The sequence below is a fragment of the Periplaneta americana genome, chromosome 10, assembly GCF_040183065.1.
Source record: "Periplaneta americana isolate PAMFEO1 chromosome 10, P.americana_PAMFEO1_priV1, whole genome shotgun sequence".
NCBI lineage: Eukaryota > Metazoa > Arthropoda > Insecta > Blattodea > Blattidae > Periplaneta > Periplaneta americana.
The window spans coordinates 79,168,428-79,192,492 of NC_091126.1; the positions used below are offsets into that span (position 1 = coordinate 79,168,428).

Below are 24,065 nucleotides of genomic sequence, written 5' to 3' on the forward strand. Positions count from 1 at the left end.
TTCTAAATTATACAAATAAACATCATACAATTTTAGGAACTAGGTAAATGTCTCAGTCTTCGACAGTCAGTCAGACCATTTCAAATACGTGTGTACTATTATTTTTGTAATAATGTACACCTTGTCATTAGAAAGAATAATAATTTTATTCATAAATTCGATTAATGCGATAGATACATGAGATTCACACATTAGGTTCTCTAACAGCAGATGGCAGCAAAAGTTAACTTCAGTGTACGTCAACATTAAACATCAACGGCGAACAAGCAGAAAAATACAAACGTACAATGAAAATGTAGGATTTTTAGGTAGAATTTAAAAAGTTGTATAATGTAAGGTAGAAAGTTACTGTGTGCTGTGTAGCATATAATACATTTAATATCTTAGCTGTTTGGTTTGATTAACATCGATTCACCGTCTTCTAGGATTTGTGATACATATACGGTAGTAGATTCTGTAAAGGTAGAAATAGTGTTACGCCCCCAGTATAAATCTCAGTGTTATTGATAGCCTATAGATATTGAAGTATTGAATCTTCCTTGTGCAATATTTTGAAAGACCCTAAAGCTTCAAAGTTTTGTCAGAATACTTCATGTTGGTAATGAGGTTATATGAGTCGTCAAGACAATTGGAAATTTGATACGGATAATGGACTTTATATATTACAATATATATTGTATTTATATAATTAAGTTACATCATCATCTCATCATTAAAACATACATTGCACATATAAATGTAGTAATATTCGTGTATCTTAGGGTAATAGAGAAAGTGATCACAAGAATAGGAAATGCAAATCTTCACACAGGTGCCATGAACTAATAAAATTCTTCAAACTTAAACACTTAAGATTTGTTGAAATTATAAACTACTTTTTTCATAATTTTCTAAAGTTCTACAGATATTTAATTGTACGGTCTAATCATCACGTATCCAATATTCGAATTTTTTTATTATATAAACTACTATTATATACGCAATTCTTAATTTTATAGATTGTAACAATAAGTTATGTAGTTTTGTACCTGATAACCCACATTGTCACCAGTATAAAATATTTCTGTAGAGTTTAATAGTTATTTGTAGAGGATTCCACAAAATATTTTCACAGACTTTTAACAGAAATGTTGTCAGTAACAATATTTATTTATTTATTTATTTAGTTTTCATAGTTTACCCAACAACAATAAGGGTACAAAGAACAAAAAGGTAGCAATTAAAACTATAAACTTATACTAATTAAATTGCACACAGATTGAGCTTTTTGTACTATGGCAGATTTCTAAAGCTAAAAATATCACAATTGTTAAAATACTTATTATATAGTAACAATTTCTGTATATGGTATTATTTAGCTATACTATAATTTGTCCAGGGACACCTTAAATAAAAAAACTATCACTGTGCAGAAGTGAGGCCTATAATTTGATGAAAGAATTGTATTAATGACTGTTAAGTCTGAATTTGTGATAAATTTTGAGGGTTCTTGACACTGGATCTATTGATTAATAATATATAATAAGTACCTTCAGCTATTTTCATTGTGATGTAAGCCTAATATTAAATTATAAAGGAACTGGACTGGGTGCTTTTAAGGAATTGAGATAGGATCCCTCAGGCAAAATTGAAATGCCAATGAATAGTGAAAAAATATATATGGACTAAGAAATGCATGGGAAATATAGAACAATGTTATGAACCGTAACTTGGCTTTAGAATATACACATAAACCTACACACCCTACACATGTGTTGTTACAAATTGCTTTCAGTGGGGCTCCGCATTTTTGTAACTGAAAGATTTATAAGATAGTTGAATAACAGTAACTTAATAACAGAGACATTTCGTATATTTACATATTATGAGAACATGATTTCGGTCTAGGCCTGTGTGTAATAATTCATTCTTTTGCAGACTTGAAGAAAAGTAGGGCCTAGATCAGGCCTGGCCGCTATTAGATAAATTGAGTCATTGCAGACCACCCCTTAACTTCCCACTCCACCTTTCCAGGCTGAGACAGTTATGTTTTGGTGCGGTACTAGCAGACAGGAAGGTCTGTGACGGATTATATCGAATTTGGCCATCTCTTCGGTGTTGCCAACTAATATCAGCTATCACCAAAGAGGGTAAAATCACAATGCTACGTACTGAAATAATAATAATAATAACAGTAGTAATATAATAATTAACAACAACAGTATATAATTTGGTGTAAGCAAAAAAGACGTGGGCAGGGGTTTCTGCGTCCCTTCCACTTCCTCGTTTATGCCCAGAGCTGGCTTAGATATATATTAGCTTTAATTTCTAAATTATATTGTTCTGTGTGTTTTGCAATGCAATCTTTACAAGTTATGATAAATTGCGTACGATCTGTAGACAAATTTTGGAACCTTGAACAGAAATGCCTTTATTGTGTAGCATATATGATTTTTAAGGTAATAGGCCACTATTTCAACTGTTAAAAATTAGTAACATTGATATTATCCTAATATTTGTTGGGTAGTCATATCTTTCGTAATGAAAAGTATGTATTTCTGTTGGCTGTAGGGACCGGTCGTTAGGGAGTCATGTGGTTGGGTTGGTGCATGTAGGGGATCTATGGCACGCAACTCATTCCATATTGAGGGTTAGCGCAATAGATCTCAACAGGTCGCAGTGCTGGGCCATTCGTGCCCCCCCTCACTTAAATTCTATTCTATTCCAAGCTTATATTAGAAACAGTCTACGATGTATTTTGCGTTAATTTTAGTTCTTAAGAATTATCACAGCCTCAACCTTGGTATGCGCGAAATATCGTCCCGCATATTGAAATATATATATATATATATATATATATATATATATATATATATATATATATATGAATTAATGGATAGGCACTCGTATTTGCGATAATCATTAAATGTTAAGCACAGGAACGCCATTTCGTAATTTCAATATGCCAAACGAATTATCTTACACCAAATAACGCAAATGATACCCTTTGGAGATGGGTAGCTTTCAATTGCTGCATAAATTCTCATTTTTAGTTGAAAAAGGCATGCACAATTGAATGCGTTTCGTTCACTCTTGCATGCATTGCTTGAATGCGTAAAGTTGAAAGAAAAATTTAAACGTGTAGATGCACCTTAAGCATTCCAGAGGTCGTGTCCCTTCGCATGAGTAATTGTATAACACTTTCGATCATCATATCAGTTTTTGTCTACGTAAAATTTCTCAAACCTGCCCTCCAGATACCCTAGTGAGAAGACTAACAAGAAAACACTCTGACTTAATGTGAAATGACACGGAGTCGGAATTATTGGATATCATCCCCCTAATACATTTGTTTCGTAGGCTGTTATCTCGTGAAAACTGCTTGCGCGTCAGGGGAGGCACAAAGTGGACTGAGAAGCTTCCTCCCTCAGTACGCTTCTACTTGTAGCTAGGGAGCTCACTTACCCCCACCATAAGGTTCTTACTGTATGCTACGGCTCAATCAAGAATTTGGTTTCTCGAGATAACGAATGATCTATAATACAATATTGTACACTGCATTAGATATACAAATACAGTAATATAAAATATCACTCCCTTATTTAGGACGAAACTAAACACGAACGCTACTGGTACCATGAAATTGCAGTTCCACTACTTGAGATTTTAAAGTGATTGCTAGGGTCAAGGCTTTGTAGAGTTATCTTCTTATGATGATAAATTGCTGTAACTTTAATACATTAAAGTACAGTTTTTTTTTTAACTAGTTGTAAAATAACTTGCATGAAAACATTTGATGCTTCTTAGTAGGCGAACAGTATCATAATAATAATTCACAGATAAACGAGTGTATTTAGCTCAATTAGTACTGTATTATTCGCATAAACGTCATGTGGATTAAACAAGTTTTTAACATATTTTAGATACCGGAAATACAACTTACATCATTTCAAGTTTATATAAGGTTTGTTCCAGCAAGCAGTTAAGAACGTATTGCGAACTAATACCGAACTTCTTTCGACGCATGCGCCATTTGTGTACGGTGTCAGAAATAGTTCGAGATTTTATGTTGTTAGAATGTTTCTTGAATTCTTCTTTCACGGCCTTGGGAGTTTATTCTCGTATTAAAATTATATCTATTTTCCGAACTTAATTCTTCGTAAAATATATCGCTATTACCTTCCAAATCACTCATGATGGACTATTTTCTTTTATTTTAACCTGCCTAATCACGAAGCATTTTAACCATAACTTTCAGATTAAACCGCCTGCATATGCGTTAGCAGTTCAGAATTCCCAAATCCTGCTCTTAATCGAGAACCAATTTCACTCGTTCTGAACGAGTTATAAAGCATGTTTTAACAGGGAACTGAGTTCAGTATCGCTTCGGAATCAATTCTTGTCTTGTTGGAACGCACATTGAGCTACTGCACATCAGCAGGCAGTTCAGAATCGATTCTGAACCGTGCTGGAACAAACCTATTTTTTACAACAATGCACTTCCCTACAATTTCTTGGTTTTCCTATTCATTTGTTTTGAAGCGTTTGTCAGTTGCCAGATATGAATGAACTGGAGAATGCAACCACGAAGTAATGACATTACACTAACTTTTAATATGAAATTATCGCTTTTAAGTAGATATTCTTCAAATACGATATCCTGCATTATATGATACCCTCAGTTATTACCCTACCCATAATTACCATACAGGTTGAAAACTCTGCTGTCTGTGCCAAGTACACTTGAAATTTTTCTTCCGAGAGAGAAATTTTATTAATAGGTCGAATTTCGCGTTCCATGTGCATTCCCTCGTCCAGTAGTCATCATCAGAGGCATATCTAGCATAACACCGGCTATGGCAAGCGCGAAAGTTGTGTTTCTCCCCTTCTACATTGCATATAATTCGAATTTCATCTTTCCTTTTCTACTTCATTAAACACGATTTAGACTCTGGAGAAAAAGAAACTTCATTATTCAAAAATCTCATTTTTTCCATCATGTACAAAAAAATCACAATCTTTTTTTTTTTTTTTTGCCTTCAGTGCTACAAACTTGTCTATAATGTCCTCAAAGTTGGCTTTTTCTATTTTTTTTTTCTCTCAACACTTGAATAGGACAAGATCACCCAGTCTGTCTTGGCACACAGATGCTCTTAAGTAGGAAAGAATCAGTTTCTACCTGCTAAATGATGTCTCACAGCTGACAAATAAATCTCTGCCTATCAATATCCCACCTGTAGCTTTCGCCCAAACTTCTGCACTTGTTTTTTTAAGTCACTATTTCAAACACTGTGCGTTGACGTCTAGAAGGAATGTGAACTATGAATCAGCATCTTGGTATAGAGAGAATCTTTTGTCCACTTCCACGTGAAGATGGTAGAGTGAGTCCTGAAATTCTTGTAGCAGTTAAATCATCTCTTGAGCTCTCGTCAAACATGTTCTTTCGTCTTTGATGTCTCTCAGCTGCAATATTCCATTTGTTCTAGCAAATCCTCCACTCGGTGACTCATTGACATTTGGCATAAAAATTATCTCTGAGACATTTCACATTTTGAACTCGGTCGATTGAAATAAGACTTTCATTCCAGAATCCCAACAATGCTAAGAATCTGCAATTCAACAAGCTTCCGTATAATTATCCTACATCACGTCTTGTTTCACTGTTCTCGTTCTTGTCATATATAATGGCCTGAAGAACTAGAAGTATCTCTTCAATATAATTGCTGATGGGCTTCAAGCATCAACTCTTGCACTCCATCTAGTTTCTGACTCTGACTTTAAAACAACAGAAATGATAATTTTCAGTTTTTCCCAGTGCTGTGTTGAAAGAGCGAAGAAGACATAGATTTTTCAGAAAAACTTAATCAATTTATGGTGTATTACTGCATCCAGCAAGTTGACTGAGTGATTGTCACAATTTACGAACAGTGTTAAGTTACTTTTCTTCTTAATTATTTGATTAACAAAATATCTGTCCTGCTATCACAGCAGTGTTATCTTAGCTCTGGGGTCGGCCTCGGTAGCATAGTTGGTATAGTGCTGGCCTTCTGTGCTCGAGGTTGCGGGTTCGATCCCAGTCCAGGTCGATGGCATTTAAGTGTGTTTAAATGCGACAGGCTCATTTCATTAGATTTACTGGCATGTAAAAGAACTCCTGCGGGACAAAATTCTGGCACACTGGCGACACTGATATAACCTATGCAATTGCGAGCATCGTTAAATCATAATTTAGAATTTCTTAGCCCTGAGACCAACAATGTCTTTTATCCATTTTGTCTGCCTCTAGTTACTTCAAGATAACTTCAGCCACACTCTCTGACTCCTTTGTTTATTTCAATGAAACCAAAAAATGTCTAACACGTACTTTTTTTTTTTCTAAAAATCATCCTCCACATACCTCAGTACTTCGGAGATCCACTCTTAGTCTGCCTGATCAGAAGTCACGTCAACCATTAAGGCATTATGCTTTTCAGTAACCTGAGTTGAACACTGAAAGCCATTAGGTGGATGAATTCGTTCTGAACACTTGGTGAAAGATAAGATGTCGATCCAGGATGTTTTTCTGCTTGAATTAGGTGCTCTTTCAGGATAGAATCAAAAACCGAAAGCAGTTTCAATAAGACCAAGAAATTACCCATGTTAGAGCCATCGGTCATTTCCAGGGTGGTTGTAATTTAACCCGACCCAAAAAAACCCCCTTCAATAAAACCCGACACAAAACCCAAAAAAAAAAACCATATATTTATTTCTCGTAATTTAATCAACATACAAAATATTACAAAAAGGTGCATCATATTTATTTACTATAACAATTTGTCAGCAGAAGTTATTAATTAGGTAATGTTTCATTATAAAGAAAAAATTACTCTCATCAATACGGTGTTTTATTGTAGAATGGTATTAATATTAACTACATCACAATTCAGTCCTTCTTAACATGCAGAAATCTGTAGATCTTCACTAATTTCTCAGCTTTTTCCTCTCCTAACTTATTTCTTAGCTTTGACCAAACAAGCCCATAGGTGGAGAAGATTCTCTCAATGGATGCAGTGCTGGCAGGGCAAGAAATTAAACTTTTCACAAAGCTAATAAATCCTGTTGGCAAGTTCCCCTTTTTTGTTGTTTTCAATTCCATTATTTTCCACCATTTGTTTGGACTGAACTGTTGTACAACTGCGTCAGAAAACATAGTAGCAGGAAAATAATCAGAATGAGCAATCCTAAAAGACATAACACTTGTCACCCACTCTGGATGAATCTCTGTGAGCCAATTTTCTGCACTTTCCTCTTGATCTGCAGTTATTCTTGCCCCTCTGAATCTTGGATATAACATATTATCAAGATAGTGGAATGGCAGGCTGCCAACTTAAGAATATTTAATAATAATTTACCAATCTTTGCTTATTTAATTTACCAGTTTTTGCTCATGAAGTAGTTCTTAGAATATATTGGTGTTCTAAATCACTTAGTCACGAAATTGAACTATTTAATACCCATTAGAGAAAAACCCAATAAAACCCAAAGAAAGCCATAAAAAACCCAGTAAAACCCACTGGGTTGGGTCTTTTTTTAAATACCCGGGTTTTTCTCAACCCTGGTCATTTCAAGCGACTCCCTGTGTCCCTGCAGAGGTAGGTTTTGTGTCTATACTTGTTTTTTTTAAAGATGGGACATGACAGGAACGTTGCGATTGGAAAAACAATTGAATGTCACATAGCGTGGTAGGCCTGTTGCTATGGTAACAATGGTTGAGTTGCCAAACTTACCGTTCCCACATGGCGAGTGCTTAATAGCTCTCTTGGCGACATTTATTGTGCACACAGTGTTAGCATTGGTACGTTTCGTCTTTGATTCTCTGTCGATTTTTGTGTTGTTTTCTTACCTTTGCGTCAATTGTCAATGAATGTTTTAACGTCAGCCATCGTAACGTTAATTGATACCTTCTCAGCTGGCATTGTGGTAGTCCATATTGGCAACATAGCACTGTAGTTCCAAGTTGGGCCGCTAAACTGTCATGTCCCATCTTTCAAAAAAACAAGTATAAGCAATGAAGGATTCTTCCTCAAGATTTCATGCCACTTTTCCTTTTCCCTTGCAATCTGTGTCTGAAGTTCTGTATCAATTACACCTATATTTTTAATTAGATTTTTTTTTTCATATATTTTTTAAAGATGTGTGGTATATCTTGGAATTTCCATGAACATATATCCTTTTAGGTGCTTTCCAATAGTTAAATCCTGTATCCTGTTTCAATGCAGACTGATGGCTTGATAGGAAAAGAGAAGGCAGCAAAGCAAAATGCAGATGGAGAATAGACCAGCCATGAGTGAATGATTTCCTCACCATGACCATTGTCGCCTAATTTCCTTTTTAACCAATTTTTGTTCATAGAACAATTATTTGTTGGTATGAAAAGTCCCTCACTCTTCTGTAAATACTTTGAACCCAGCTGTATTATTTCTGTCTTCAGCAAGTCAGGCAATAGTGCTATTCTTGTGTTCATTGCGAATTTAAGAAGTCCATTGTAATTTTGTTCAGTCACTTCTGGAATCAAGTTGTAGGCTCGAGTTCACTAGATTCAGGCTCGTCAATGTGCTCGATGTCACCACTTCCACCTCTGTCTGGTTCTTCCGTCGAGTTTTTTACCTCATCATACTCGACTGACTTGACCTCCTCCTGCGATGCATTTGAACTAGATTCAACATTGTAATCAAGGGGAAAAGCGTTATCATGTCACTTCTACCCTTCACCACTGCAGTCCTCATGTGTTAATAAATGCCATTTTTTCTATAACTTGCGTATGGAAACTGGCCCAAGTAACTTTGGTTTTGTTTATAATTTTGGCGTGCAATCAAAGAATTGATATAATATAGTTATGTACTGTGTTTCAGATTCATGAAGATAATATATTTAAAAATGTGAGAAAATAAGCAGACAAAATTCTCTGACTTCTCAAGACAAATAATTATGCCAATAATTTGTAAATAAGCAAAATGAATTAGTCCTCACTGTAATTATGGATGGAATAGGAGAGAATTTTTCTGACCCAGAAGCCAAAGCTTCATTCTGGAAAAAAAATACGAAGGCAGTTCCAGGGAGGTAAGCATAGACTAATGAAATGTTATTGTATGAAATTAAGACAGTAGAGATGGTGGTAACCATGATAGTAATGGTAATGATGACCATCATTGGTGTCATCTTCTTTAGGGATTGTGCTGATTGGACCATTCAAATTCTAAAAACTTTGGGACCTAAGGATTGTTTTTCCTCTACTTCTGTAACCTGTGGCACATGGTATTGATATTTGGGAAGGCTTTGAAATACCAAAGTGGAGGCGTATTTACTTACGGCTTTTAGAGAACCCGGAGATTCATTGTCGCCCTCATATAAGCCTGCCATCAGTCCCTAGTATTTAGGGTATAATAAAATATCTTATTTAATTTAATATTACGAATATTTCACATGAGGCAGCCCTACATTCACTCCTTATAAAGAAGAGAAGCACTGTTTTGCTTATCCAGTGGTCATCAGAATGACCACTATGATCTGCAAGTGTTTGACAATATGTTGGAAAAGTTTACCAAATTATTTTCATAAATATAGCAGAGTTAACATACTTGATGCATTTGCAAAATTTGTTTGGTTTAATGGCATTCACTTCATGGCATAAACATTGAGAGATCAGTTTAAGCACATCAAGAGCTGTTTTGAATTCACTTTCAGGAAAAACAATGCCTACACAAAACCGAAATGGAAACCTTAGTAAGAGAGGAGATTCCTACATTACGGCAACTATAAAGGCGACTTATCTCCACAGTCATCTCCCAACTCCCTTATCCTTCTCAACAAATACCCTGCAAGGTTTGCCTGTACTACATGGTGACATTCTGTACTATTATCAACAATTTCAAAAATTTACCACAGATACTGATTGCATACAGCAAGAACTCGTGAAACTTACGGGGAAATTATCCTTTGAAGAGATGGAAAAATTCAAATATCTTGGAGCAACAGTAACAAATATAAATGACATTCGACAAGAAGTTAAATACAGAATATATATGGGAAATGCCTGTTGTTATTCGATTGAAAAACTTTTGTCATCCAGTCTGCTCTCAAAAAAGCTGAAAGTTAGAATTTATAAAACAGTTATATTACCGGGTGTTCCGTATTGTTGTAAAACTTGTACTCTCACTTTGAGAGAGGAACAGAGATTAAGGATGTTCGAGAATAAGTTGGTTAGGAAAATATTTGGGGCTAAGAGGGATGAAGTTACAGGAGAATGAAGTAAGTTACACAATACAGAACTGCACGCATTTTATTCTTCACCTGACGTAATTAGGAACTTTAAATCCAGACGTTTGAAATGGGCAAGGCATGTAGCACATATAGGCAAATACAGAAATACATATAGAGTGTTAGTTGGGAGGCCAGAGGAAAAAAGACCTTTGGGGGGCCGAGACGTAGATGGGATGATAATATTAAAATGGATTTGAGGGAGGTAGGATATTATGCTAGGGACTGGATTAAACTTTCTCAAGATGGGAACTGATGGCGGGCTTATGTGAGAGTAGCAGTGAACCTCTGGGTTCTCTAAAAGTCATTTGTAGGAGCAGAAGTAGTAGTAAGGACCCATGATAATAAAAATATTTTGCTAATGTTTGTCATGGAGGCTCTGTCCTAGAACATTCAGATACAAGCTGCAGTTGCTTCTGTGTTTCTTTAGGTATTATTTATGTATGAATGTGGCTAGCTTTTGTCACAATGTGAGTTTCTTACATACTTTCACAGGTATGCTTCATTTCGATTTGAAATAGTTGTGGACCAGCCAGAAGCTGTTGACTTCGAGAAGAAATCCATATGTGGTTTTTAAATTTCAGTAAAAATTTCTCCATTCCAAAGCAAGTTTGTTTAGATGTAGCCCTTCTTGCTTTGAAAGGTTCTATTGAAATAATAAACAACCATTTATACAGTATGAACTTGGGACCAAATTATATAGTCTTATTATAATAATTTTTCTCATACTGTCATGTATTAGCAAATTGAACCTTTGTTACTGTTTTAACTTTACTATGGTATCAAGAAGTTTAAATTTTTGTTATATTTTGTCATTTAGGCAGTCTGATATGACAGAAAGAATGTTAAAACCTATTCCTAGCGCAATTAATTATTTTCTTACATCTTTCTTATCTTGTCATCTATATTCTTAGATCTCATTTCAGACACTTCAGTTTTTTTTTCTTCTTTACCTGTGACCATCGAACATTCACACATCTATATAAGAGACTTGGAACAGCCTGTACTTTATTACAATGCTGTCTGTGCTCACTTTTTTTTTTATTTAATTGTCGTTTTATTGCGTTATGAAGATTCACTTTCAATTACATTAGGCTAAAATATTGAGTGTAATTAATTTGTTTTAATTGTATTTTTTAGACCAAGTCCAAAGAGAGAACTCAGAGGTAACAGACAGCGGAATTCTAGCTCCACTTCTTTCCAAGATTTTCAAGACAGTGTTAGTGATGCATGGGACATAGGGGATGATGAGTTCTGCATAATTTCAGGTAACAGATTAGTAAATTACGGTGGGATAGTATTAGCTGACTATTAAGTATATATTTTTGTAAATATTTTTGTTTGTAGATGTGAAGATTTCGAAGAAAGTAGCTCAGTCAGCTGCTTTGAGTGTTATTAATAGTCATCGATGTCCACCAACAGGCGAGACCAATGTAATGCCTGGTTCACAGCCATGTGATGTCACAAAGATGCAGTGCTTACCTCCACAAAGAGGTACAATGATATACTTTGTGTTGGTTTATTTCTTTTAATATTTGCTTTATATTTAGAAGGGCTCGGTGAAAAAAAGAGCTAACCCACACTTTATGAAAACTGAGAAAACGTATATATCACACTCCGTATTAGTATTTTCACCATCTCCCATCACATAGTACTTGTAGCAGTAAAAACTCCGCAATATCGACAGTTTTTATTCCAGCTAAATTCTGGTGTTAGATTTCTGAACAAAAAAGATGTTAACCCACATTAAAATGGCAGATGACAAAGATGTTGTGTTCTAGCGATACAGGAAATGATTTTGACATTGATAATAGTGTTAATGATCCAGATTACACTGAAGATTCTTCTGATCATCATCATCATCATCATCATCATCATCATTGGCATTACGGCCCTTGCAGTTTAGCCTTAGCCTCCCTCAGAACATCCGACCAATCACTCCTGTCTAATGCTCGTGTTCTCCATCTTCTAATTCCAACTTTTGTTAGGTCAGCCTGAACATCATCCAGCCATCTCAATTTAGGTCGTCCGACTTTCCTTCTTCCTACGGGCAATGCATCTAGTAGAGCTTTGGGTGTGCGATTGTTCTCCATCCTGGAGATTCTTCTGATAGTGGATAATATTCACCACAAGTATGTTTAATACAATAATTTCGATAAAATATGTTTTGTGGTTTAACACCTTCTTCCCTCAGAGATGATGTAGGCATACCAACTGATGATTATATTATAGTTTTAGGGAATAAACTATAGCCATGTGGAATAATAATTATTATTTTGTCCATGACTGCACTTAATTTGTAATTAAAGTAATCATATTTGTTTTTTTCATTAATCATTTAAGCCCTACAGACTTCCTCAGAATTCTTTGTTAATTATTTAGGTAGTAAATCCATCCTGATTTGATTCAGAAGTCTGTTGTTGAGATATTAATTTTAATTTCTTTCTTCTAGCTAGAAATGGATATTTCATGATGTATAGAGCAAAGTCCTGTGAAAGGTCCAGTAAGTAGGAAGAAGCATAATGTTGAAAACTGGCGGTTATTTAGGACTCTCATTTGATTTAGTCGACAGCTTTGACACCAAGACTTGGGATTGTTCATGAGTGTAAAATATGATCTGCTGTTAGAATAATTCTAATAAAAATATTTATAGGTAATGCTGCTCGATTTTGAAAAAGAATAAGCAAAGCAAAAGAAAAATAAAGGCCAGCAATATGTTACATCTCATAAGAAGATTGTAGCACCTAGAAAAAGTAGGCAGTTCTTGTTTGTGGACAAAGTTATTCAACCTTTGATGCGTCATAATAATAAGAGTTAATTCACATTAACTTTAGGAAGCACACTGATTTACGGGCACTTCTGTGAATGATTTCTCCAGAATATCACACACTCTATGAAAAGTTAGTGTCATCAACAATAGCTATTCCTGATAATGAAGCTGAAATGGTCGATGATAGTAGGATGAATAATCAGGTGAAGTAAGACACACAATATTTGAACTAAAAACTATAAAATATGTGTAACATAATGTATACAATTCATTCATAAACAACTGTTAACCCATGCATTATGTTTAAAAAGTCGAGGAAAAAAGGAGCTAACCCAATTTTATACTTCCTTCTCCTTTCAAGTATTATTTTACTTGCCATAAAAAGGAGATTTACATAAAAACTCTCTTCTCAGCAAAATTGAATACTCCACACATTAGTTCAGAAAAGTTTCATTTACATTCACGCACACTCCTGAATTATAGGTATTTTAAATGTTCAAATAGCTTTTTCTTGAAACTAACTTACTGTGGGTTAGCTCCTTCCCCCCCCCCCACCCGAGCCCTTCTTACACTATTAACTGATGACTAAAATTTCTCAGAGTTGCTACATAATTACGATGGTCAGTAATAAATATGAACAGTGCTTGCATTTTCTGTTTCAGTGCTTTTGGAATATTTCCTTGTTGCAACAAACAGAATGTTTTTAATCGGCAAAAATTTCTATTATAAGCAGGTTGAACGAAACTCCTTTATTATTCTCAGAATCTGATATTTGGAATGTAATAGTGGCTTTACATATGTGCAGCCGCATGAACTAAATACAAAATTATAGTGTGGTACATAGATACAAGGATCCATTCTGCCCCTTATTTAAAAACTAGATATGTTACTGGTTCAAGATCGGATACAGTTGCATGTTTCATGAACAAATTAATGCTATCTTCTTGAGGTTATATGCTATTCTGGCACAGTTTTATTATGAACATCGGCAAATTTCAGTGTTAATCTTAGCATGTAGGTTTTCATGGCTGGTGTCTAATTGAAATGGAGCTTCCAGGCTGAGATGCTGTTGTCTACTGGTGTAGATATTCCCAGATGTTTTGTCTACTACTGCGGCAGACATCTTCAGTGGAGAGGTATCCTAGGTCGAAGTCTTCTGCTAGGGGTACCTGTGGCAACTGATACCCTGGCTGGTTGCCTGTCCTTATTTATCGAGCCGGCAACCAGCCAGGGTATCAGTTGCCACAGGTACCCCTAGCAGAAGACTTCGACCTAGGATACCTCTCCACTGAAGATGTCTGCCACAGTAGTAGACGAAACGTCTGGGAATATCTACACCAGTAGACCATGGCATCTCAGCCTGGAAGCTCCATTTCAATTAGACACCGACCATGAAAGCCTACATACTAAGATTAATCACCTCTACGGAAAGGAGACATACCAACTGGTCCGACGACTGGAAGCTCTACGCAAAAAGAAACCTCAACTCCTAGGTTCTCTGACCTTCCTTTTACAATTCCGAGACACAGGAGTCATCCCACAATTCCTGCGTATGAAACGCCAGTTCCAAACGGCTTCATCCCGCCAGATCTATAATAGGACAGAGAAAGCCCTGTTATGAGAACGGATTCATCAAACCCATCGGGAACTAGCCATGAATGATTACAACCTGTACACCCTACACATACTTCTGAGTAACAGCCCGAAAATAGAAGACTGGACCGTTATAGACAGAATGACATATGCTAGCCTGGAGTTCAAACTGCACCGAGTCTCCGAACATCTGAAGAAGAAATACAACCACCTCACTACAACCAAGGCTGTTAACGACACTATGGAACCAAATACACGGTATGAACCTATCCGACTCTATGCTTTCAATGGAGGAAATCACAGTCCTGGCGAAGGCAGGGAATTATGCGGTAACACCACGGATGGTATCAATTGAAGACATCATTGCAAACATAGAGTTGGGAATCAGAAACCTCAGCCCAGACGCAACAGAAGAGATCCGACGTGAGACTGTGAGGATACTGCAACACGCAGTACCACCAAAAAGCAACCTGTCCAAAGAAGAAAGGAAGGCTATAAAGAACTTGAATGAGAAAGACAACATCGTAATACCAGGGGCGGACAAAGGGAATGCAACAGTAGTCCTGAACACAGAGGATTGTGTGCAGAAAGTAAGAGACTTGTTAGATCCAGTTACATATAAAAAACTGGCGCAGGATCTGACCTCAGTCATCTTAAGGAAGGCCAACCTTCTAATCAAGAATTCGTCGATTCAAATGGAAATCCAACGCACAATCAAGAAGTCATAAACACTACCGCCGAGACTGTATGGACTACCTAAGATCCACATACAGGATGTTCCGCTCAGGCCAATTGTCAATGCGGGTCACCAACATACGCATGAGCCAAATACCTGAGCAACCTACTAAAACCATACATAAGCAAGACATCGTCATACATCGAAGATTCCAGCCACTTCATTGAGAAGATTCAAATGCTGAGAACTGAACCTGGAGACGTTATGGTCAGCTTTGATGTGGTGTCTCTGTTTACCAGAGTCCCAATTAAGGAAACCATAGAACTACTAAAGAACGTCTTTCCAGAAGACATTGTAGCGCTATTCCAACTGGTGTTCACTACAACGTATTTCCAATGGAACGAGGAGTTCTATGAACAGACAGATGGAGTAGTGATGGGCAGCCCTCTTAGCCCGATGGTTGCCAACTTCTACATAGAGTCCTCCGAAGATACAACACTCAAGGCCACGACACAGACCAGAATGCTGGTTCAGATACGTGGACGACACATTTGTGGTGTGGAGACATGGAGAACCAGCACTAAAGGATTTTCTTAATCTAAATGGGGTCCACAAACAGATCCAGTTTACGATGGAAATAGAACCAGATGGAAGATTACCGTTCCTGGATGTGTTGGTTCACAGGAAACCAGACGTACCCTAGGACACAGTGTCTATTGGAAGCCCACCTGCACAGACAGATACCTACATAAGAGCTCAAACTATCATCCTGGTCAAAATCGGGCGATGACGAAGACTCTGAATGAGCGACTGCGGAGAATCTTAGAACCACAACATCTCCAAAAAGAAATGGTTCATTTGAGAGCTGTGCTAAGCACTAATGGGTACTCAGCTCCGGAGATTAGGAGGGCCATACATCCCAGGAGGGACCTGAACGAGCTATCCCAAAGCCGTGCTCTAGTCCAGCAGAGGAAGAAGGGCACTGTCTTCCTCCCATATCATCATAATGTCACGGACCGGAATGACAAGATATTGAAACGTCACGATGTAGACACAGTTTTCCTGCCAACCAAACAAGTCCATAACATGCTGAGATTGGTCAAGGACAAAAGAGACAAGCTGGTTGCCGCAGGTGTATACATGATCCCATGCTCGTGCAGTGCCATATACATAGGCACTACACAACGGAGCGTCAAAATGAGATTAGCAGAACACCAACGGAACTGCAGATTGGGACAGTTGGATAAGTCTGCAGTGGCGGAACATGCGTTTCAGGATAGGAGGCATGACATACAGTTCTGAGATACAGACATCCTCAGTAATACAACCAATTACTTCCTCCATCTATTTTAGGAGGTGATTGAGATCCATAAACATACCAACAACTTCAATCGTAAAGAAGAGGGTCTGAAACTCAACAACTACTGGCATCCTGTCCTGAAACGGACTCGTACTAAACCTATACGCAACGACGGTACAACAGATGGTAACCGAGATCCAGCAAGTGCGGTTTGCCGCGACAATGGAACACAGCGACCAGCCTAAGACCACCGAGATCCAGCAAGTGCAGACTGCTGCGACAATGGAACACAATGACCAGCCTAAGGCCACCGAGATCCATTAAGTGCGGACTGCTGCGACAATGGAACAAAATGACCAGCCTAAGGCCACAGAGATCCAGCAAGTGCGGACTGCTGCGACAATGGAACACAATGACCAGCCTGAGGCCACCGAGATCCAGCAAGTTTGGACTGCTGCGACAATGGAACACAATGACCAGCCTAAGGCCACCGAGATCCAGCAAGTGCGGACTGCTGCGACAATAGAACACAATGACCAGCCTAAGGCCACCGAGATCCAGCAAGTGCGGACTGCTGCGACAATGGAACACAATGACCAGCCTAAGGCCACCGAGATCCAGCAAGTGAGGACTGCTGCGACAATGGAACACAATGACCAGCCTAAGGCCACCGAGATCCAGCAAGTGAGGACTGCTGCGACAATGGAACACAATGACCAGCCTAAGGCCACCGAGATCCAGCAAGTGAGGACTGCTGCGACAATGGAACACAATGACCAGCCTAAGGCCACCGAGATCCAGCAAGTGAGGACTGCTGCGACAATGGAACACAATGACCAGCCTAAGGCCACCGAGATCCAGCAAGTGAGGACTGCTGCGACAATGGAACACAATGACCAGCCTAAGGCCACCAAGATCCAGCAAGTGAGGACTGCTGCGACAATGGAACACAATGACCAGCCTAAGGCCACCAAGATCCAGCAAGTGAGGACTGCTGCGACAATGGAACACAATGACCAGCCTAAGGCCACCAAGATCCAGCAAGTGAGGACTGCTGCGACAATGGAACACAATGACCAGCCTAAGGCCACCGAGATCCAGCAAGTGAGGACTGCTGCGACAATGGAACACAATGACCAGCCTAAGGCCACCGAGATCCAGCAAGTGAGGACTGCTGCGACAATGGAACACAATGACCAGCCTAAGGCCACCGAGATCCAGCAAGTGCGGACTGCTGCGACAATGGAACACAATGACCAGCCTAAGGCCACCGAGATCCAGCAAGTTTGGACTGCTGCGACAATGGAACACAATGACCAGCCTAAGGCCACCGAGATCCAGCAAGTGCGGACTGCTGCGACAATGGAACACAATGACCAGCCTAAGGCCACCGAGATCCAGCAAGTGCGGACTGCTGCGACAATGGAACACAATGACCAGCCTAAGGCCACCGAGATCCAGCAAGTGCAGACTGCCGTGACAATGGTACACCATGACCAGTCCAAGGCCACCGAGATCCAGCAGATGAGTACCGCCAGGACAAAAGAACACCATGACCAGTCCAAGGCCACCGAGATCCAATGGGTGCAGACCACCATGACAATGGAACACCAAGGCCAATCCCCAGCTCTGTAAATAGGGACAGGCAACCAGTCAAGGTATCAGTTGCCACAGGTACCCCTAGCAGAAGACTTCGACCTAGGATACCTCTCCACTGAAGATGTCTGCTGCAGTAGTAGACGAAATGTCTGGGAATATTTACATCAGTAGATCACAGCATCTCAACCCAGAAGCTCCATTTCAAAATTTGTGTTAATTATTTTTATGTGACTTCACTTATTTGGGTTAGGAATTCGGCTAACAGTTGAGAGATCTCCTACATTTTGTATTATGTGGTATGATAATATTCAAGTAAGATCCGATTGAGTTCTCAACTTCAAAATTTTTAGAAACAGTATTAAAATATCTGGAAACAAACTTTTTTTTTTTTTTAATTGTTAAACTATATACTTCATTATCTTCCTGTCAGTGGCCTGTTTCACTCTCATGTCAGTCATTATTTTTCAATCCAGCTTAATTCTTGAGAGTTCATAGCGTTTACAGTTTTTCTTACAAGGACAGGTTACTAGTCCTCCCAAAAGCTGGAGGATGAGGGTTTTAGATCAGAATTTTCTTTCTCCTAGATGAATTTATTGATTTCACCACATATAAGGAGCTTCATCTGCCCTGCCTGTTTGGTCTGCAAGTTGTATTTTATTTTCCAGTTACCCATCAGCTAAGTCAATGAGGTCATTCCCCTATCCGGCACCTGGTGACTCCTCTCTAGAGGTTACATGCTTCCAAGGATAAATTTTATGCTTTTTGTGAAAATTGATTTCAGTCGTTGAAAAGCATTCTTGCAGTATATAAAAATAAATCCTGCAAAATGTTGTATAAAATATTTCTTGTTCTGCTGAAGGAAAAAATTCTGGCATGAGAAAATCAAGTTTTGTATTATGATATAGTTTAAATTGTTAACATTATATGTAAAATATTAGGTAGAATGATTCGATACATAGCAGAATGTCTTAACAGAATTGGTTTTAAAATTATCTCTCTCTGTAGGGCACCATATGGCATCTCCTGCACACCGCGCACTCACACCTCAAGTGCCCAGCTCGCCACTCTCACAGAGACAATTTCCAGGGCGTCCGCAACCCCTCCGAGGAAATTCTAGATCCAAATTTCAGATCCCTTCTCGAGAAGGTTAGTCTAACATATTTGGTTTTAGGATAGTTTTTTAGAGAATTAATCTAGTATACCACTATTAAAATGAATGAATTTGCAGGTGCTGACTGCGAAACTAGCAAGCTTGAAAGATTTCAACCTCTGTTGGAAACTCCACTTTTGAATCTCGAAGAATTGAGGCAACTAAGTTGGTCAGGGATTCCAGTAAAAGTGCGGGCTATAACTTGGCGCCTTCTCTCGGTAAATTGCGGAATTCCAATTTATTTTAATTTGTATATTCACTAACGGCAGTATTTTAATGAAAATAATGTATTATAAAATTATAAGTTCTGATATTATCCTTGTTTCTTCAATGTCTGTGTAATCTGCATGAAAAGTTTTCAATAAGTTTTTGTATTTTACGACATTCATTTGAGTTAACGGAGTTAACCTGACCTAAAAGTTTGTCACGCATTGATACAGTTTATATGTCATAGCACTAGTTAGCAAATTTTTAGTTAATACTGTCTTGGAATAGTAATCCACGAAAAAAATATGTAAATGTGCAAATAATTTATGTTGTGAGGATTTATTCGTGAAGAAGAACTGGTAAATAGTTTGCTTAGTAGATTTTCTCAGAAAATCGAAGTCAGTGTTAAATAAAAGGTTCTACAAAAAATGCAGGAGATGTGCTCAAATACAAAACAATTCTAGAGCAGATAGTATTCCTGAAGTTTATTATATATTGATGGCTAAGAAATGATATCTTGTATCTGTAAATTTGCACGTGAATAAAAAAAAGTGTTTTAAAAAATATTTTTTCCCAAAACATAGGAGTAAGGGAGCTATCATGCCACAGATGAAGGCAATGTGTGATTGTAATTGGTATTTTAACTGTTTTAGCATGCTATGTTCTGCTTTTGCTGCTGCCATAATTGCATACCTTTTGAACGTAGATTGGCATAAGTAATACGGTTTTCATGATCACAGTGGATCTCTAATATTGAGTTCAAGTTGGTATCACACAAAGGAAATTGGCAGACACATATGTTTTAGTATAGGGTGACAAATTGTGCAGTTGAGCTATTTTATGCTTCTGCTTTACATACTCGAGGACAAAATAATAGTTAAATTTTCAATTTTGTGAATATAATAATAATGTAATTAATCTAAATAATGTCGTCGTAATCTCGTATATCTCCCACTGGAGCAAAGGACCTCAACAGACTTTCGCCACCATCTTCTATTCTGAGCGATATTGGCAATTTTGGGCCATGATGTCCCTGCCTTCTGTATTTCCTCTTCTACTGTTCTTCTCCAGGTAAACTTTGGTTTTCCTCTCTTTCTTCTGCCTTGTGGGTTCCATCTTACAGCTTCTTTCTCAATAGAATTTTCTTTTCAAAGAGTATGGGCAATCCATCCCCATTTCTTTCGTTTCATTTGTAGATTTATTTGCTCTTCTTGTGTTCTTTCCCATAACTCTATTTGAAATTGTGTTTGGCCTCCAGCTATCTAGAATCCTTCTAAGGCAGTAATTTATAAAGACTTGAAGACTTCTAGAGATCTCTTCAGTTACCTTCCATGTTTCACAGCCATATAGAAGAACTGCTTTCACATTATTCTGAAATATTCTGATTTTCGTTCGTAGGGAAATAAAATAACAATGTAGTTAAACTAAATGACCATTTTTATTTATTTTTTTTTTTAGATACAAGGTATCACTTTCTAGTCATCGATATAATACACATAGTGTAAAGTTGAATACTGGTACAACCATATCAGCAGCATATGAGAGTACTTTTTATATCTAGGGTTATCTCCCAGCCAACTTGGAACGAAGACAACAAGTGCTGGAGAGGAAGAGACTGGATTACTGGAACCTGGTGAAACAGTATTATGACACAGAACGAGACGAGACTTATCAGGATACATATCGGCAGGTGAGCTAAAGTACATATCAAGCCTTAATTCATTAAAACTATGGTTGCTCCCTTAGTACACATTAGCTAAATAGTTCGGTATGTATTGCTTATAATAGATTGCATCTTAAAGCCTTACTGCTGAGTTTCACTTTTACTACCTGCAACTGTTCTAACAGCTCCTGTCTTGCAGCCTTCATGGTAGTCTCAATAGAACTGTACTTGCAATAAAAATATATATAAAACTACTTAACTTTATTTAAGACTATTCCAACATACGAAGTGTTTTATGCATTTATGGTTTCTTGGCTCAAACTATGTTATCTACACTTTTGTGTAGCAGATTTCCAGACTCTAATTGAGTTTTCTAACGAGATTTTGCATTGTAAGACATAATTTATGTTACAGATTTAATTTACCGTATTTTATAATACATTTCAAAAGAATACACTAATATGATTTTCTTCAATAATTAAAATTCCTCAACGTCACACTAGCACTAGAACTACACAACTCGACTTTTAATCGAATTTGAGTTAAACAGATGACCGTGGTAAAATAAAATAAAACAAAAGAAAAATAACTGTAAAAGCAGTGGAAAAGGCCTCCGGTGCGCAACCTCTCGTGTAATAAACAACTACGTGACCTGTGTCGGGTTAAGGCATTGTGCCGCAATCCAGAAGGTTACAGGTTCGTTTCTTGAAGGGGGTCATGTTTTTTCCTAATGTCCTAATCATTCTGGTCCCACAATGGCCCTGGAGTTCACTCAACCTCCAATAGAAATGATACCAGGTGTATTCCCTTGGAGTAAAAGTGAAAAACACGTAGGACTGACATCCCTACTGCTACTGATGATTGTAAAGGTGGAAGTTCTAACCTCTGACTAATCTGTTTGCATCCATGGCCTGTAATAAATATAACTTTTACTTTTCTAAATTATTCCCTGACAGCTGCCAAGGAATTTTAACTTCTTCTCTCTCTTTCCTTCATTTGGTTTTGTTTCTTTTTAAATGCCCATATTTCTGAGTTGTGTATTGGTGTAGGTATCAGTTACTCGTATTTTTTACAATCATCTTCACAGTTTGTTCATTAAAGTAAATAGCATTGAAATTGTTTCCATGAGCTGTTTTTTTTTCTTTTCTCCCCCCCCCCTCCCCCAACAATACACAGTGTAAACTTCATATTCCCTGAGATGTATTTCAGCACCATTAGAGATAAAATATTGTACTAACACTCATTTTTTTCCCCAGATTCACATAGATATTCCTCGAATGAGTCCCTTAATTGCCTTGTTTCAACAGAAGACTGTCCAAGAAATGTTTGAGAGAATCTTATTTATCTGGGCAATTCGACATCCTGCATCAGGATATGTGCAGGGCATCAATGACCTGGTTACTCCTTTCTACGTAGTTTTTCTACAAGAAGTTATACCTGTCAGTGAGTATTAAAAATAATTTTCTATCAAGTAAGTTTGAGCTAGTGTTGTAGAAAATTTAATGTGATTGTTTGCACCTTCCCAAACCCATCTTTATTCTGTAAAAGATAACATTTTATTCGTGTAATGACCAAGTAATACGTTACAATAGACCAAGTAACAAAACAATATAACGAAATTCTAAATTGATATTAAGATATTGTGTTTTGACTATAAACATGTCTGTTGAAGTCACTGTAATTTGTTTGGTGCTTTCTTGTTCTTTACTTGTAGATGGAGATTTGGATAACTGGGAAGTGTCTTCATTGCCAAAGGAGCAACGTGATATTATAGAAGCAGACTCATTCTGGTGCCTCTCTAAATTCTTGGATGGAATCCAGGATAATTATATCTTTGCTCAGTTAGGCATTCAGCATAAAGTGAATCAATTAAAGGAGTTGATACAGAGGATAGATGGTGAGTTATTAATGAATGTGATTAACTGCTACAATTACGAAATTCCTTTTCTGGAAAATGATAATATATTTAACTTCATATTCATATTCATATTTATTGTCATCAAACGTCTTTCAGGTAATGGCTTCCCTCACATTTCTGTATACGGTCCACCACTACCTTTTTTACATTCCATCCTCTATCCTTTATATTTATCTTATCATCTATGTCTCCCCCAGTCTGCCAAATATCTAAAGTTTAACCCTGCTTCTGCCTATCTCTTCTTTCTGATGTCAAGTATTTACAAGTCTTGATCTTCTATCTCTTCCCTCATTCTAATTTCCAACTACTATGCAATACTGACCACCTTACTCTTATATAGTAACATTCGCATCTACATCTATTCCTCCATCTCTACTACTATCATTTTCATCTTTCGTTACTGTTATCCCTACTTTTATGTTTAACGTTCTCATCTACTTTATCTTATTATATTTTTTGTCTCAGTTATTCTAGCAATGTTCTAATGTTTGTGATACCTCCTTGCAATTTCTTGTTCGATTCACTTGTCACTTTTTCACTTTATTGGATAACTTTTACGGTACACTCTCACTACTTGCCCATACTCTCTCCTACTCTTATTAGTCTCGCTACCATATTGCTTTTCATCTCTCTAATTTACTCTATTCATTTTCTATTAACACTTCATTCCTTGATCCTCTATATTTTTCGCAGTTCCCCTTCAGTTAACTTATTGATCTAATACTCACATTTTTGACTGCATCTAATGCCTCAGACTAAGTCAGATCTTTCCTCTAGATCACTTTTACACTTCACATGTCTTAGTTTGCACTTCCATGTCTCTTTAACTATCACATAACTCTCTGAATTTTTATACAAGTTTCATCTATTTTCTCGCACATCTTTTTTAGTTCCCTCTCAATATCACCCCTCGT

At 37.4% G+C, this 24,065-nt stretch overlaps 1 protein-coding gene across 1 annotated transcript in view; it reads left to right on the plus strand.

The window, feature by feature from the left end:
• The first annotated feature begins 1,965 nt into the window (after positions 1–1,965).
• The window catches only part of Tbc1d22 (TBC1 domain family member 22), a 32,928-nt gene continuing 10,828 nt past the window's right edge, over positions 1,966–24,065 (plus strand). The window contains exons 1-9 of the mRNA XM_069837767.1: positions 1,966–2,129; positions 8,871–9,078; positions 11,416–11,543; positions 11,623–11,769; positions 19,219–19,359; positions 19,442–19,581; positions 21,132–21,260; positions 22,490–22,676; positions 22,948–23,130. Coding sequence (XP_069693868.1) covers positions 8,996–9,078; positions 11,416–11,543; positions 11,623–11,769; positions 19,219–19,359; positions 19,442–19,581; positions 21,132–21,260; positions 22,490–22,676; positions 22,948–23,130 — 1,138 coding nt within the window. The 5' untranslated portion in view covers positions 1,966–2,129; positions 8,871–8,995. The remainder of the gene's footprint in view (positions 2,130–8,870; positions 9,079–11,415; positions 11,544–11,622; positions 11,770–19,218; positions 19,360–19,441; positions 19,582–21,131; positions 21,261–22,489; positions 22,677–22,947; positions 23,131–24,065) is intronic.